General features: G+C 56.1%; 1 protein-coding gene across 14 annotated transcripts in view; it reads left to right on the top strand.

Annotated features, from left to right (window-relative positions):
• Positions 1-15408, top strand: part of UNK (unk zinc finger) — a 32532-nt gene extending 17124 nt beyond the window's left edge. For 4 of the 14 annotated variants that reach the window (XM_057318165.1, XM_057318171.1, XM_057318164.1 and 1 more), the window contains exons 2-16: positions 532-741; positions 1605-1781; positions 1934-2064; positions 2465-2600; positions 3194-3311; positions 4264-4348; positions 5577-5719; positions 6146-6346; positions 6972-7037; positions 7530-7704; positions 8632-8733; positions 8879-9067; positions 12113-12294; positions 12742-13152; positions 13953-15408. In XM_057318165.1, the coding sequence (XP_057174148.1) occupies positions 532-741; positions 1605-1781; positions 1934-2064; positions 2465-2600; positions 3194-3311; positions 4264-4348; positions 5577-5719; positions 6146-6346; positions 6972-7037; positions 7530-7704; positions 8632-8733; positions 8879-9067; positions 12113-12294; positions 12742-13152; positions 13953-14108 (2482 nt within the window). In that variant the 3' untranslated portion in view covers positions 14109-15408. Of the gene's footprint in view, positions 1-51; positions 112-531; positions 742-1263; positions 1428-1604; positions 1782-1933; positions 2065-2464; positions 2601-3193; positions 3312-4263; positions 4349-5576; positions 5720-6145; positions 6347-6971; positions 7038-7529; positions 7705-8631; positions 8734-8878; positions 9068-12112; positions 12295-12741; positions 13153-13952 lie in introns of those variants that run through there. The other 10 variants (XM_026484134.4, XM_026484126.4, XM_026484132.4 and 7 more) reach the window with 6 other exon arrangements.
• Positions 15409-16256: the final 848 nt, after the last annotated feature.

Raw genomic sequence — 16256 nt, 5'->3', positions numbered from 1 at the left:
AATTTTCTGACTCAGTAGTTTAGAGGAACACCTTGTGACTTGGGCTTTCAGTTCCAAAGCAGCAGCCTCCCCAGCCCTCGGCCTGGAGCTCCAGCCCTGCTCCTGGGACAGGTGAGACCCCCAGGGATTGGCAGGCAGACCTGGGCAGTAGAGGACCCTGCAGGAGTTTGGGAGAGGTTCCTCGTGCTCTTGTTTGCAGCCCTTTGCCTGTGATCAGCAGTTTGGCCTGGGAAACCTCAGGGAGGGCTCACAGAACTAAGCCACTGGTTGAGCCCTCCACTGGCTGCCATGGCAGACAGCTGACTGCTGTGGTCTATGGTTCTTTCTCTTCAGGCTGGCTTGGGATCTAGGTCCTGGGAAGGGTCTGGATGCTAAGGTCCACCCTTAGCTCTGGGCCTCTTCTGGTGTCCTAACGGAACTAGCACCCCCAGAGTAGGGCCCTCAGAGGACTTGGTGGCTAACTTCTTGCTGGGAAGCAAGGGGCTTAAGTCTCTGCTCCTGGCCCACCCTATGTGGGGGCTCTCCCTGCAGGTACCTGAAGGAATTCCGCACGGAGCAGTGTCCACTCTTTGTGCAACACAAATGCACTCAGCACCGGCCCTACACCTGCTTCCACTGGCACTTCGTGAACCAGCGACGTCGCCGGTCCATCCGCCGTCGGGACGGCACCTTCAACTACAGCCCCGACGTCTACTGCACCAAGTACGACGAGGCCACAGGCCTCTGCCCGGAGGGCGACGAGTGAGTGCCCCACCCCCTGCAGCCCGCCGTCAGAGGAACCTCATGTTTCCTGGGTCAGATGCCCTCAGAATAGGCCAGGCAGAGTCTGAGAAGCCAGCCAGAGGCTGCTTTTGGGAGTACTGTGCAGCCTGGCCTGCCTTCCTGTGGCCTGGACCTGGGCTCAGATCCCACCATCCTCTGGGGGAGGCCCCTTCTTTACCCACTTTTGGGAAACCCTACACAGGCTTTTCTTCTGCTAAGTAGGAGAAAAGGCAAGCCTAGGGACATCACTGAGAGGGAGCATTTGTTGACCCTGCTTGTTTGACCCTTGCAGAGGTGGTAATGGGAAACGCTGCCGGGGGTATGGGTACAACGGAATGGGTACAGCTCACTGAACCATCCCTGCACTCATACTTCTCCCAGAGGTCCAAAGCTTATTCCCTCCCACCCCCCGAGCCCCCTGCCCCCAGCCTAATAAAGCACTGGGGCATGAGAGGGTACGCCCATGCTTTGAGCAGGCCATTTCTCTGTGGACCCCTGCAGATCCAGGCAGCAGTTGCTCTCCCAGGAGTGTGCCCCCCCTCTGGAGCTTCTCTTCAAGTCAGCCCAGGGCCCTGGCCAAGTAGCCTCTGAGAGGACTTGCTGAGCAGGCTGAAGTGGGAATCCTGGGCCCTGATGGGCCCCCATCAAGCTGCAGCATCCGACAGGTGGTGGGAGGGGGGTTCTGTTACCGCGGCAGGGCCCATCACTGCTGGCCTCCTCAGTCAGCGCACCATCCGGGGTCGTGGGGCAAGCCTTCAACAGGGAGGGAGGGGGAGGGCAGGGGCTGATTGCCTAGGCTCCTGGGGCATAGGTGAATGACACCCCCCCCCCCCCCGTTTCAGGTGCCCATTCTTGCACAGGACCACAGGGGACACTGAGCGCAGGTACCACCTGCGCTACTACAAAACTGGAATCTGTATCCACGAGACAGACTCAAAAGGCAACTGCACCAAAAACGGCCTGCACTGCGCTTTTGCCCACGGGCCCCATGACCTCCGGTCCCCTGTCTACGACATCAGGTGGGCTGGATGCTATGCTGGGCTCATGGCTGTGGGTCAGGGTGGGGCCTGGCTGCTGACACGGGAACTGCCATAGATGGAGTGCAGGGACTGGCACTCTGCTTCTCCCCTCATGCCCCGTCCCTGCTCTCTGTCCTCTCCTTTCCTCCCAGAGAGCTCCAGGCCATGGAGGCCTTGCAGAACGGCCAGACCACAGTAGAGGGCAGCATAGAGGGCCAGACGGCTGGGGCTGCGAGCCATGCCATGATAGAAAAAATCCTCAGTGAGGAGCCACGGTGGCAAGGTAAAGGTGGCCCCACAAATGGCCGTGCCTCCTCCTGCCAGATGTCTGTCCTCTCTCCTCTCCTGCCCATAGCTGCCCTAAGGATTGGCTCACCACCACTTCTTTATCCCACCTTACATCCAACCACAGCCCTTTCATTTGGGGGCACTTCTGGGGAGTTTCCCCAGACACACCTTGCCCTTAGGTATGTTTATATACAGTGTTCTTGACCCTCCTGAGGTTGCCCTTTTAGATCTTGTGAGCCTTGAGTGTCTCCAGTGAGGGATGGTGTTCTTATCTCTCTCCTGGGTCTCAGTCTTGGCCTTGGCACATGAGGAGGTGCCCTGAGCTCCTGGACCCCTTCCCAAGTGGCTTCTCCTGTCCTACCTGCCTGACCCCTGCCTCTGGCCCCCTTGTGTAGAGACTGCTTATGTGCTGGGGAACTATAAGACGGAGCCGTGCAAGAAGCCCCCGAGGTTGTGCCGCCAGGGTTATGCCTGTCCCTACTACCACAACAGCAAGGACCGGCGGCGGAGCCCCCGGAAACACAAATACAGGTCCTTTGGCCCAGGCAGGCCAGTCATGGGAGGGAGGGGTGGCAGGGAAGGGATTGTGGCAGGGGCTGCTTCCAGTGTGCTCGCAGGGAGGCCTGCAGGCCAGCCCTGGGGATGACAGGGTTTCAGGGCCCAGGTATAAGGGGAGGGAGTAGTCAGGATAGCTGAATGATGGGGAGTCCTCTGGGATCTTCCTCTAGTATGAAATGAGGATCTTGGGTCAGACAACCTCCAAGACCCCTCTAGTTCTGATCCTGAGGAGCGACTGCTGGGGCCAAGCCATCGTGTGGGAAGTATGGTTCTGGCTATAGTCTGGCTCTCCTGGGGCTGCAAAGTGTTTGGCATGAGGACCTAGCGGAAGGGGACAGAAAGTGTCCTTCATGCTGATAACAGCCATGCTGTGCCACAGAAGCAGAGCCCGGCTTCTGGCCCCAGTAAGGCTCTCACTCTATAACTCATCTTTTCTCTTTGTGAGCCTGGCCCTGTGAAGCCCGGAGACCAGAGAGGGACCCTGAACAGGCATCTAGTTGGCATTCCCCGGCTCTTAATCTCTCCCTGTCCTTCATCCCTCTGACCCCACCATCTAATTGGACTAGGTCATCTCCGTGCCCCAACGTAAAACATGGGGACGAGTGGGGAGACCCTGGCAAGTGTGAGAATGGAGATGCCTGCCAGTACTGCCACACCCGCACGGAGCAGCAGTTCCACCCAGAGGTGGGCGTTGGACTGGGGCTGGGGCCCTGTGAGGTCTGTGGGTGGCTTAACCTGCCCTTTTGGGGAAGCAAGGAAAAAGGAAAGGAGGGCCTGGGCAGATGTGGGCAGAACTCAGGCTGACACCATCCTGGAAGAGGCCCCCCCACGCAGTGCCTAAAGGAGCCCTGTACCCTAAATTGGTAACTTGCCTTGTTCTGAGCCCGTAGTCCCTGAGCAGTCCTCTGCTCCCAATTTTGTTTCCCCCAGCCTCCTGACAGGGAAGGCATGGACTGGGCATAGTGACCTGGCCATTCTGGGCTCTGTACCACTCATGATGCTTACAGTCCAGTGACATGAGGATTTAAAAAATAAAAGCCGCTTCCAGGTGCTGTGTTTCACATCAGAGCTTATGGTACCAGCAACCTCCCTGTTACACTTCCCCTGCCTACTGGGCCACGTCAGTGTCTGGTATAGGGTATATAGAGGCACATGCTGTCCATGGGTCAGTGGAGGCTAGGACATCCTGAGATAGACATTAAGGACAGACGCCACCTTATGTGGGTTGTAGACAGCAGGGTGGAAAGTTAGATGTAGATCCCAACTCAGAGTGCCCCCTGGTGGGTGCGTGCTTCCTGTGATCTTGGCTTCCTTAATGCCCAGAGGGACATTTGGAGGTCACAGCCCCGGCCAAGACCCTGAGTGGAGAAGCAGCATGGAGAAGATCTCTTTGTGAGGGCTGAAGCAGGGCTGGTTGAATCTGTGACCCCAGAAGGGAGGGTGTCCTTGGCATGGGGGTGGCCATGTCTGGTTCGGGAGTTTGAATATCAAGAAGTCAGTAGGGAGAGACTTCGGGAAGTGGCATGGAATGGGGAGCAGAAAGGAGATTACTAAGCTAACCCTCCCATGTTGAAGGCACCTGTGCCTGCCTGTCCCTCTCTGTCTAAGCCTGACCTGCCTCTGTTCTACCCCCCAGATCTATAAATCCACCAAGTGCAACGACATGCAGCAGTCGGGCAGCTGTCCCCGAGGACCTTTCTGCGCCTTCGCCCACATAGAACGTATGCTGTTCCCATTGCCCTCCCCCTCCTCCTCCCCTCACCTTCTGCTCAGGCTCAGTCACAGAAGTGGCCTCTCATCTGCCGGCCAGCAGCGGGCTCTGTCCTCACTGGAAGTTCTGGTCCCCCCGCACACACCCCCCGGAACTGGCCTCAAACCCTGAAGCTTCCAAGGTCGTGAGACAGAGACCAGGACCGGGCTCCTGGTCAGGCACTCACAGTCCCAGGCAGGGTGAGGCGGCCTCCCAGAGCCAACTAGGCAGATCTCAGCAACCACCCCATGCCACATCCATGGCAGACGTCACTAATTGAACATGGCGCTCCGTCCTGCTGAGAGCAGAGCTGTCCGATGAAAATATACCGCAGCCTTCCTCATGTCATTTCAGATTTTCTAGTAGCTATGTTTTTTAAAAAGGTAAATTAATTTTAACAATATATTTTTAGTTGATTCGATACAAAATGATAATTTCAAAAACAGTGTAAAAAATTGGTATTTTACTTTTTTTTTTTTTTTTTTTTTTTACTCCAGACTAAGTCTTGGAAATCTGTTGCACACTCGAATAGGTAGATGCAGCACGTTTCAGTTCGGACCAGCCCCTCATAGCCCCGTGTGGCTCGTAGCTGCTGCGTTGGACAGCGCAGCTCTCAGTTCTTACGTTGCACTCCAGACCACCATTGCCCATCTCAGAGATGGAGCTCAAGTTAAAGCTCGTGTCCACCACAAGCCACTGCTCTGATTGTCCTTCACCTCTTCTCAGGCTCAGGCCTTATCTCTGGGATTAGGGGGCCCTGGGAGGGGGGAGTATATTCCTGGCACAGGGTCATCCCCAGCCATGGGCAGCTGGGCCCACTGATTGAGGCAACACAGAGAAGTAATTAATGGCTCAGGCTTTGGAGTAGTACAGATCAGAGTTCAAATCCCAGCTCTTTTGTTTCCTAGCTCCACCACGTAGGGAGATTAACCTTACCTCTCTGAGCCTCAGTTTTCTTACCTGTAAAATGGAGACCACGATATTATTTGCATCTACTAGTTGTTGTGAAGAGTCACAGTTAATACAAACTGCCTGGGACAAAGTAAGTGCACAGTATGCAGTATTAATAGAAAGAAGGTAGGAGCCTTCCCTTTGTGTACGGAGGGTGCGTGATCTCCTTTGAAAAAGGCCCAGATTTGTTTTTGGAGGGACAGAGCTGGCACGGGAGCCTGCTGACACCCTGATCCTGTCTCTTGCAGAGCCACCCCTCAGTGACGATTTACAACCTTCTTCAACTGTGTCGAGCCCCACTCAGCCGGGTCCCGTCTTGTACATGCCATCTGCTGCCGGAGACTCGGTGCCCGTGAGCCCCTCCAGCCCGCATGCCCCTGACCTTAGCGCTGTACGTGCCTGTCCAGGGAGTGGGTGGGCACTGTGCCTAGCCAGGAGTCAACACCCACCTCTAATGCCCCCAGTTCCCTCACAGCCTGTGCTTGGAGTGGGGGCCCTGGTATTTTGCCTCAGGCCAAGGGGTTCTACTCTTCCTGCCCCAGGGTTTTTCTGTCAAAATCTGGGGGAAGGTGGTCTACCCAGAGCCTGTGTTGGTCAGCCTGAGTAGAGCTGGTAGAAGGGACACAAGCCTTCTGTCACACTGCCCCATAATTTCCTCATGAGGTTCGGGGTCCCTGCACGGTAATTGCTGCCCATTGGCAGATGAAAATAGAACTGAGCCCCTTGCTGAAGAATCTCCCTCTGAGGAGGGGATGGAGGATGGGCCATGCTCCAGCCCACATTTTGCCCACCAAGCCACTCCCTTTCTTTTCTGCAGCTCCTCTGTAGAAACAGCAATCTAGGAAGCCCATCTAATCTCTGTGGCTCCCCCCCGGGCTCCATCAGGAAGCCCCCGAACCTGGAAGGCATTGTCTTCCCTGGGGAGTCGGGCCTCGCCCCTGGCAGCTATAAGAAGGCTCCTGGCTTTGAGAGGGAAGACCAGGTGGGAGCCGAGTACCTGAAAAATTTTAAATGCCAGGTAAGGGATGTAAGGGGAAGCCCAGTGAGGTTAGCCTTCTTCCTGCATGGGGCAGGAGAAGCCCTGGAGGGCTGTCTTGGCCCAGCTATGGGAAACATGACTGGGAGCTAGGAGGCCCCTCCCAGCTATGGGGAACATGACTGGGAGCTAGGAGGCCCCTGTCTTCAGCCTCTGCAACACTGAGCAGAGTGAGTGAGGCCATCCCATCTTACAAATGAAGACAGAAAGGTTAGCATAGCCAGGTACCTCACCCTGTCACGGAGCCAGTTAATAGAGGAGCAGGGACTCCTATCTCGGTCTTCTGACCCCATAGCTGGTCTTTCCCCTGCCCTGTGCTGCCTTGATGGAGTGGCAGGGCCTTGGGGAGCAGGACGGAGGGTCTCTAAGTGGACTTACCTGAGGTTTGGAGTCACCAGGGAGAAGAGAAATAGCTCCCCTGGTTCCTAGGGTAGGGAAAGGAGTAGGGGTTGGGAGGGAGAGCAGGGTACATGTATAGAGGGGAATTGCATGACAGGTGCCTTCAGCCTTAGTGGGCCATGGCAGGTTGATGCTTGGGCGGGCTCCTGGATTCAGGGGCCCTCCCTAGCACCACATCATCTCTTGTTCTCTGACTTTTCTCTCTCAGGCCAAGTTAAAACCCCACTCACTAGAGCCCAGGAGTCAAGAGCAGCCTTTGCTTCAGCCCAAACAGGTATGTAGCTCTCAGCCCCCTTTCTCCCCTTCTGGCACTTGCTATTGACAGGACAGGCCAGAATCCCAGGCCTTAGGGAGTGGGGCCACTGCTTTCCCTGCAAGTTGAAGGCAGGACTAAAGTGGGGCCCCAGCCTCAAATCCAGAGAGGGTGGGGTCAAGCCCTGGAATCCCTCACCTCTTGGACTCACTCATCAGTCAAAAACAATATTTCTTGAGCATCTGTACTATGCTAGGCACTGGGATGACTTCTCCCTTCCCCTACTATAGGACTTAGGGTGAGTGGGCCCTGCAGCCTGCAAGCCACAGTTCTCCAACTCCAGCCTCTCAACAAGGTGTTGAGTGGATGGGGTCCTGTCTGGGCATGGGGGCATCCGGATGAGAGCTGGGATGCACCATTTCCTTCTGCCCCTCCCGGCCCCCATCTCTAGCCCCTGGCCATGGCCTCCATGAGTGGGCATCCCATTGCCTCCTCCTCACTCTCTCGTTGCAGGACATGCTGGGCATCCTTCCCGTGGGCAGCCCCCTGACCTCAAGCATCTCTTCTAGTATCACCTCCAGCCTGGCAGCTACTCCCCCTAGCCCTGCCGGCACCAGCAGCGTCCCTGGCATGAATGCAAATGCTCTGCCCTTCTATCCCACCAGCGACACGGTAGAGTCAGTCATAGGTAATTAGGCCATTTCTGTTGCCAAGTCCAGGACTGGATCTGGAGTTAGAGAAGCTAGGTCTCTAGAATGAGATTCAGACTAGCGTACTTGTCACTTTAGACATTTATCTTGGGAGAGTCAGAGGGTGGGCACTCTGAGCCCTTTGAAAAGGGAAAATGAGCCCAAGGTGTGGGCCAAGACTAGCCCTTATAGGAAAATAGCCCTCCGGTTTGCTCTGTTGTACAAATTTGAAAGAGATACCTCTTCCTCTGGATGAGTGCCATCTCATTCCACAACATAGGTCATCCAGCCCTCATTCATCCTCTCACTAGGTACTCTTGTGTAGTGAACAGCCTACATAACTGTCCTCAGAGTTCCTGGTCATTAGAAGCCACTGCCCGTCTCTCTCAGCAGTCATTTATGGGTGTTACTTTGTGCCAGAGCCTGTTTTAAGCACTGGGGTGTTAAGAGATGCAGACAGGGTGTTCCTGCCCTCAAGGAGGGATATAGTTCCCAGCCTCCCAGGCTAGTCCCACAGAGGCCAGTGGATATTTGTCCAGGCACCTGCTGTGCACTAGCCACTGAGGGCCCAGAGGCTTGCTTGCCCCCAGAGAACTCAGGAATGAGACATACGAGCTGTAACAGCAGGAGATAAGACCTCTGTCACAGTCAGGAACCCTGCATTGGGTCCCCTGGAGGTATCAGCGAAGGCTTCGGAAAAGAGAGCCATTAGAGCTGGACTTGGCGAGGCAGACAGCACAGGGCGTCCGTGTTGGCCGAGGAGCAGCCAGACAGGCAAAGGCTTGAGAGCAGGGGTCTAGTGGGACTGAGCGTGAAGAGGAGGCAGTAGAGGGGCAGGTGGGTCCTGAAGGCAAGGCCTGGAACCTCAGGGTGGTGTGGCCTCTCAGGAGACAAGGAGGCTCACACCCCAATCTCTCTGTCTCTAGAGTCTGCCTTGGATGACCTGGACCTGAACGAGTTTGGGGTGGCCGCCCTAGAGAAGACTTTCGATAACAGCACGGTGCCCCACCCAGGCAGCATCACAATTGGTACTGGGCAGTGGGCGGGCAGCACACGAGGGAGGGCTCCTAGGGGTCCAGCCTGGCCCAAGGTGGACAGATGAGCTGTCCCCTGCTGGTGTGGCTCCACATAGCTTGCCCTGTCCTCACTGGCCTTCCGGGGCCTCTCTTCCAGGCGGCAGTTTGCTGCAGAGCTCTGCACCCGTGAACATCCCTGGCTCCTTGGGCAGTTCTGCTTCCTTCCACTCAGCATCCCCGTCCCCTCCTGTCAGCCTCTCCTCACATTTCCTGCAGCAGCCCCAGGGCCACCTGAGCCAGTCAGAAAACACATTTTTGGGGACCTCAGCATCACACGGATCTTTGGGTAAGAGGGGGTGTGTGTCTCTGAGACCTGGGGCAGGATCTGGGCTTTTGGAAAGTGCTTTTGCCACTTTGTCCACAGCCAGAGGCAATGCAGAGTGGATGCTGAAGCAAGTGGCTCATGGCTTGGAGGTGGGTCGGTCCCTGTACCACGTTTCCCTTAGCTGGGTAAACCTAGACAAGCAACTTAGTCCCTCTTAGTTTCTTCTTCTTTTTTTTTTTTTTTTTTTTAAAGATTTTATTTATTTATTTGACAGAGATAGAGACAGCCAGTGAGAGAGGGAACACAAGCAGGGGGAGTGGGAGAGGAAGAAGCAGGCTCATAGCAGAGGAGCCTGATGTGGGGCTCGATCCCACAACGCCGGGATCACGCCCTGAGCTGAAGGCAGAAGCTTAACCGCTGTGCCACCCAGGCACCCCCTCTTAGTTTCTTCTGCTTCAAAATTTGTGTAATGGCGGCATCCTCCTTGTAAGACAGTGGTGAGGCTTAAATGGAATAACGTGAGTGAAGTGCTGGGCAAAGGGCCAGTGTGCAGTGAGAAGCAAGGGCCTCAAGCGCCAGGTCTCGGTGCTGTTCATGCCAGTGTGCTGGTTCTGCCCAGTCACCCAGAACTCGGAGGCGGGCTCACGACAGCCAGCTTCACAAGAGGCGAAGGGAAGAGTCTGAATAGGCTCAAAGTGGCCTTCCTGGTAAACAGAGGCGCCAGGCAGACCAGCTGTAACCCCAAAGGCTGTTCGGTGAACACAAGCATTAGAACGATCTGGACTGTGGGTTCTGGAGGGCACATCAATCATAGCCATTAGAAGCAGGGTGTGGAGAGCCACGGGCTCCACCACTGCGGGCAGGGTTCCCTCTCGTGGGCGGGCTGGTGTGAGTACTCACTGAGGTAACACGTAAAACAGCTCGGTACCCAGCCCGCCGCTCTGCTCTTAGTTCCCCTCCCCCAGCAGCTGTGGGAGGAGATCAGGAATAACCCCCGCCAAGGGTACTGGGCTTCCTGGTCACACTGAGCCTGAGCCTCTGAGCCACGTTTGACACTCTGACCAGCTTGGGAACGTCCTCACCTCACTGCAGAGATCAGGGCAGCACACTGATTTCTTAGCATCTTTCCAGTTTTGATGGTGGCTGTTCCGTTTTATGTTGAGTCTGTCAGGTTAGATGCTTTGTGTTACATTTGTCTGACTTGCTCTTATTCTGGAAGCATCTTGACTGTAGCCCTGCTCACTGGCCGCACATTCATTCATTCCTTCTCCATGTAGTTACTGAGCAGAGTTCTATAGATGCACTGAGCTCAGCAGTCCCTGCTGGCATGGGGCCATGGTCTAGTCAGGGAGGCAGAGGAGCACAGACCTTAGAGCGTACTTAGGGACTGTCACCTGTTGTGTGGAGTCAAAGGCCTGGGTTTGTGATTCAGAATAACAGAAGGGACCTGGCCTGGATGTGGTTGAGAGAGGAAGTGGCTCCTTTCCAAGAGAGGAAATGCTACCTGGCTGGAGCAGAGATCCATGGGAAGAGCTTGCTGCTGGGACGGTGTGGTGTTGGTTCTGAGTTCCCACCTCTGAGACAGGGCACATAGGCTCATAGATTGTGCACTTCTCAGGCTCTCCACGAGTCTCTCACATTTTGGGTGCACTTGTATTGCCTGGAGGGTTCTGGAACATCCTGGCTGGATTAGTGGGGAAGGGAGTGAGAAAGAAATGATTAGAAGGACGTGTGGGCAGAATGAGGCCAGACGTGGGTATGGCTTCCCTCTAGAAGACAGGGGCTGTCCTGGGGGCCACAGAGCAGGGCACAGCAAAGGACTGCGCGGCGTGTGGTCGGAGGAGCATGCAGCTTAGCTTATCGGAAAGAGTAAGCCTTTGGAGTCAGATGCCTGGACGTATATTGGCGCCACTATTTACTGTTTGTGTGTGTGTGTGTGTGGTTTTTTTTTTTTTTTTTTAAGGATTTTATTTATTTATTTGACAGAGCTGGAGACAGCCAGCGAGAGAGGGAACACCAGCAGGGGGAGTGGGAGAGGAAGAAGCAGGCTCACAGCGGAGGAGCGCAATGTGGGACTCGATCCCGTAACGCCGGGATCACGCCCTGAGCCGAAGGCAGATGCTTAACCGCTGTGCCACCCAGGCGCCCCTGTTTCTTTTTTTTTATTTATGGGGCACCTGGGTGGCTTGGTCAGTTAAGCATCTGCCTTCGATTCAGGTCATGATCTCAGGGTCCTGGGATCAAGCCCCGCGTCAGGCTCCCGGCTCTGTGGGGAGTCTGCTTCTCCCTCTGCCCTATGCCCTGCTCATGCTCTCTCTCTCTCTCTAATAAAACCTGAAAGAAAAAAAGATGTATTTATCTGAGAGAGAGAAAGAGAGCATGGAGGAAAGGGCAGAGGAAGAGAGAATCCCAAGCAGACTCCCTGCTGAGTGCGGAGCCCGACATGGGGCTCAATCCCATGACTCTTAGATCACGACCTGAGCTGATACCAAGAGTCAGATGCCCAGCTGACTGAGTCACCCAGACGCCCCTACTGTTTGTGTGATTCTTAGCAACACATTGTGTCTGTTTCCTTGTCATAAAACAAAGGGAATGAACCCAGGGCTCCCTGAACTCCTGCTCCAGCTGTGCCATCATCTGAGGCTCTGGCCTGCATTTTTGCCCCTGAATCTCCTCCCAAGCCTTACAGAAGTTGCAAGAAGGCTGTCTTCCCTCTAGCCTAAAAGTCAGTTCACAATCACAAATTGTCACCTCTACAGACTGCTCTCTTTGCGATACTTCCCAAGGCCCCTGAGTCACGCTGTGAGACAAATGATGGGAGCCTCACTTTATAGGTGAAGATGCTAAGCCTCAGAAGTTAAGTGCCAAATGTTGAGTAGCAGGTGGTGCTACCGTAGGTCTGATGCAGCTGTGGGCTCTGCACATTCCTGTGAGATCCCCGGCCTGACATTGCTGAAGCCTTGCACAGCTAGCCCTTTGAAGCCCCCAGACGGGTGGACAGGACGAGGGCCTGGGCCCAGGCCTGAAGCTCTCCGAGCTCTAACGTCCCTCCCTTTCCTGAGGCAGGTCTGAACGGGATGAATAGCAGCATCTGGGAGCATTTTGCCTCTGGTAGCTTCTCCCCAGGCACTTCCCCTGCCTTCCTGTCAGGGCCAGGGGCCGCTGAGCTGGCCCGGCTGCGGCAAGAGCTTGAAGAAGCCAACGGCACCATCAAGCAGTGGGAGGAGTCCTGGAAGCAGGCCAAGCAGGTATGGGGCCCACACACCCACTCGCCTTTCCAGGGCCTGGTTGGCACCAACCTGAGCCCATCTTACACAGAGCAGGCGCAGGGGTGGGAGGGCAGGGGTCCTGGAGTTTTATTCACTCTCTTCTCCTGTGGAAACACTTGCTTTGCCAGTCAGGACCCTGGGGTGGCTGGTGTCCCCAGCCCGGAATTCCCACTGTGAGTTACTTACTTAGTTTGGTCCCACAGCACTGCTGGCCTCTCCCCAGAAGCCCTGACTTTCAAGGGCTCCAGGTCCAGGGTTCTAGGTTCTGAGATGGTTCCTCTATTCAGCTGCAGCCTGGCTGCTCCTGCAAGTGCTGGCCAGCAGCATGCCCAGCTCTGCCTAGTGCTGCCCTGCTCTGTTGGGCTCAGCCCCCTTCCCTGCCTATAGAGGGTCTCTTGCAGGCCCTGACATCTCTCTTCTCTGCAGGCAGTGCCCGCCTCCTCCCTCCCCAGACAGCTGACCCAGCTCCCCAGCAGGCCCTGCAGCCACAAGTGGCCCATGCAGGCTCCCAGAGAGGTGCTTGCAGGGGACACGGGGCAGGGGGCCATCATGATGAGGCGCTGTGTGTTGGGCCCACAGGCTTGTGATGCCTGGAAGAAGGAGGCAGAGGAGGCCGGTGAGCGGGCCAGTGCAGCAGGTGCCGAGTGTGAGCTGGCCCGGGAGCAGCGTGATGCACTGGAGGGGCAGGTTAAGAAGCTACAGGAAGAACTGGAGCGGCTGCACTCAGGCCCCGACCCACAGGCCTTGCCCACCTTCTCCGATCTGGAGGCCCTCTCGCTCTCCACGCTGTACTCCCTCCAGAAGCAGCTGCGGGCCCACCTGGAGCAAGTGGACAAGGTCAGCCCAGGAGGTTAGGGGAGTGCTGGGTGGGGGCATACAGTATCCTCAGCCAGTACTTGGACTCTTATGGGTCCATGCTGCTCCAGGGACAGCCACCTTCCTTCTGAGAGCCTCTGCCCAACTGCTGGGCTGACACAGGATGCTGACCTCTGGAGGGGAGGTAGGAGGGAATGTCACTCCTTAGGGAGGTGAGAAAGTAGAGGTGGACAGGTGTCAGTGCCCACCCCCCCAGTTCTGGGTGGGGCTGACCCAAGCTACATCACTAGGCCTGGGCCTTCAGTGGCATGGAGATGCTTCTCCTGTGAGCTCTGCATATACCAGCACACATTCCAGAACAGTTACCAGCACACATTCCAGAACAGTTAGGTCCCTAGGGCTACTTTGTCTGTACTCCTAGGTGCCCGGCTGGAGGCCCGGGGATCATGCCACAGCAGCAAAGTACATTCTTCCCTTCACCGGGCATTTGTAGCCAGGACCCCATTGTTCCCTTTTGGGGACCGACGGTCACTGCAGGATCAAATGAGGCAGAGGCTTTGTGGGAGGAAGAGCCTGTCAGGGTGGGAGCTGTGGAGCAGCCTTGGCCCTCTCCTCTTCCTGGTGGGGCTGGAAGCAGACTTAGGGAGGCTTGAGGGCAGCAGCCTGAACTCCAGCTCTGCTCTCTTACTTGTCGGCTGAGCACGCTGCTGAGCTCTGTGCGTCTGTTTCCTTGCCCCAAGCGGACTGAAGTGAATGTGGAGAGAGTTGCTGGGGAGATGGGGGACCAGGCCAGTGAACACGGCATCCCTCTCCCTCCGCAGGCCGTGTTCCACATGCAGTCGGTGAAATGCCTTAAGTGTCAGGAGCAGAACCGAGCGGTGCTGCCGTGCCAACATGCCGTGCTGTGTGAGCTCTGCGCCGAGGGCAGCGAATGCCCCGTCTGCCAGCCCAGCCGGGCCCACACCCTCCAGTCGTGACCCTGCAGGCCTGGCCCCGGCCCGGCTCAGATCTTCTTACCTAGGACTTTTTAAAGTATATATATGTATGTATGTATGTATGTATGTATATGTACATGATTCTGTATATGTATACATTTCTGTACGTGTGCAGGTATGCGTGGGCAGCAGTGTGTGAACAGTGTCTGTGTGTATATCTGTACATAGATATAGACACACACTTTAAAACAGACTTACCAAGCACTTTTTAAAAGAAAAAACTATTTTGCAGCCCTCCCCTTGCCCACTCTCTCCTTTTCCACTGCAGAGACAAAGTCCCCTCATCGCCCACCGGCATTTCGGCAGGGGATATGTTTCTGTCTCTTTTTAATGTAGGAAAACTAACTAGTTTTAACTTCTTCCTGGGGCCTGAGCAGGAAGCTGGAAGGGGGCGAGGGGAGGGACCAAGCCTTCAGGGCAGGCCCTGTTCACTGCACCTCCCCACGCCAGGGCCAGAGCCAGGGGTGTGGACATCCCCGGGGACAGACCTGGTTCCCAGGCGTGAGGCTTGAGAGTGGGGTGTACTGGGGTCTAAGCCAGCCTAGTCCCTAGGTTTACCAAATGTGTATTTAGTCTGGGGCTGGCAGGCCAAAGCTGCAAGGGCCAGCCCCACTCCTAACCCTGGGCCCTTGAAGCTCCTTGAGGGGAAAGGCCTGGGAGTTCTACCCCTCAGGTTCCTGAGGCCAGGGCTCCACCTCAGTCCTCTCCCTCTGGGCCCCCAGAGCGGCTTCCCTGGCCCCAGGACCACCTACCAGACTGGCACTGCCCTCTTCATAACCCCCCAGCTGCTGTCAGCTTCCCCCCTTTCTCCCCTCCCCTCCCTCTGGCAGCTACCAGGGCAGTTGGTGGGGAGGAGCTGCAGACTGGGGACCAAGGTGGGGCTTAGGCCCTGCCCTCCTCACAAGGAGGGGCTCCGTATGCATTCCTTGGTGCTCTCTGAGTGCAGCTGACGTCCTGCCCGTTTGGAGCGGACGCCCGTGTACATGTGTGTGCGTGCCTGTCCAATGTATATTGTGTCTTAGCTTCCATTTTAAAAATTGTTCTGTACAGAAAGATGCAGTGGGGGCGGGAGGGCAGAGCGGGTGGAGGGAAGCCACCCTGTTCCCAGCGCTGGGGGTCTGGGGTGGGAGCAAGAGGGCTGTGAAGGGTCTGGCTTGGCCCAGGCTCCCCCTTGGGCTCAGCACGAAAGGGCTTTCAAATAATTAAGTGAAAACTTTTTTTTACAAAAATGCAAAAATCAACAAAGCTCCAAATCTATTGGAAATAAAATACGAACTTACAATGGTAGCTTGTTTACATTGGGGTGAGGGAGAGTAGGGCCCCAAGTAAGGGCCTCTGAACTATCAGCTGAGTGAACTTGGCCCTCCCAGCCTAGGCTCCAGCCCCACCTAAGCCATGGGAAGAGCTCGGGCCCCCACCAAGGTGTGGGTTAGCCACCTTCAAGTGCCCAGGTGGCTCCAGGCCTCTAGACAGAGCTCAGGTGCCCTCCAGCCCAAGCCTGCTGGCGCAAATGAGCTGGAGACCTTTAGCCCTGGAGACCTCCTAGGCTTAGGACTCTTCAGGGATCCATTATCCGTTGGGACCTGTTTACTTGTTTTGAGAAAGACAACAGCCCCTAGTGTCTCCCAGAGAAACAGACGTATACCTCCTTCTCATAAAAGCACTAGAAGGAAGGAGGAGGGTCTCAGCCTTTGAGCCACCTCCTTCCCCTGCTCTAAGCTGGTGGCTGTGAGAAAACAAACCTAGTGGCTCTGCATGGGGCTCAGGTTCAAGTTGAAAGGAGCAGGCTCAGAGAGGTTAAGGGACTCAAACAGGGTCACACAGGTAGAATGACAGCCTGGCCGTGGGTTCCGATTCCCAATACAGGGGCCTCCGCCCCCAGGCCAGGCTGGGACCCTGTTCCTCTAAGCCCTCGAACAGCCATTCAGCCTGCGCTCCTGGAAGACCCCACCCTGGGGCCGCCCTTGGAGTGCCGGGCGCAGCCACAAACCGACACGTCTAGGCACGTTTCGTTGAAGCCTGCTTGTGCGTCAGTCATTCCCACACCACCTGCTCTAGAGCACGGGAGCAAGGGGTGGGCCAGGCCCAGGTCGGGGGCAGCTCGAGGTCTCCTGAGGGCCGAGGAGGGGG

The sequence above is a fragment of the Ursus arctos genome, unplaced genomic scaffold, assembly GCF_023065955.2.
Source record: "Ursus arctos isolate Adak ecotype North America unplaced genomic scaffold, UrsArc2.0 scaffold_24, whole genome shotgun sequence".
Classification (NCBI taxonomy): Eukaryota; Metazoa; Chordata; class Mammalia; order Carnivora; family Ursidae; genus Ursus; species Ursus arctos.
The sequence above is the reverse complement of the archived record's forward strand: the minus strand, read 5'-3'. Positions and strand labels throughout refer to the sequence as shown.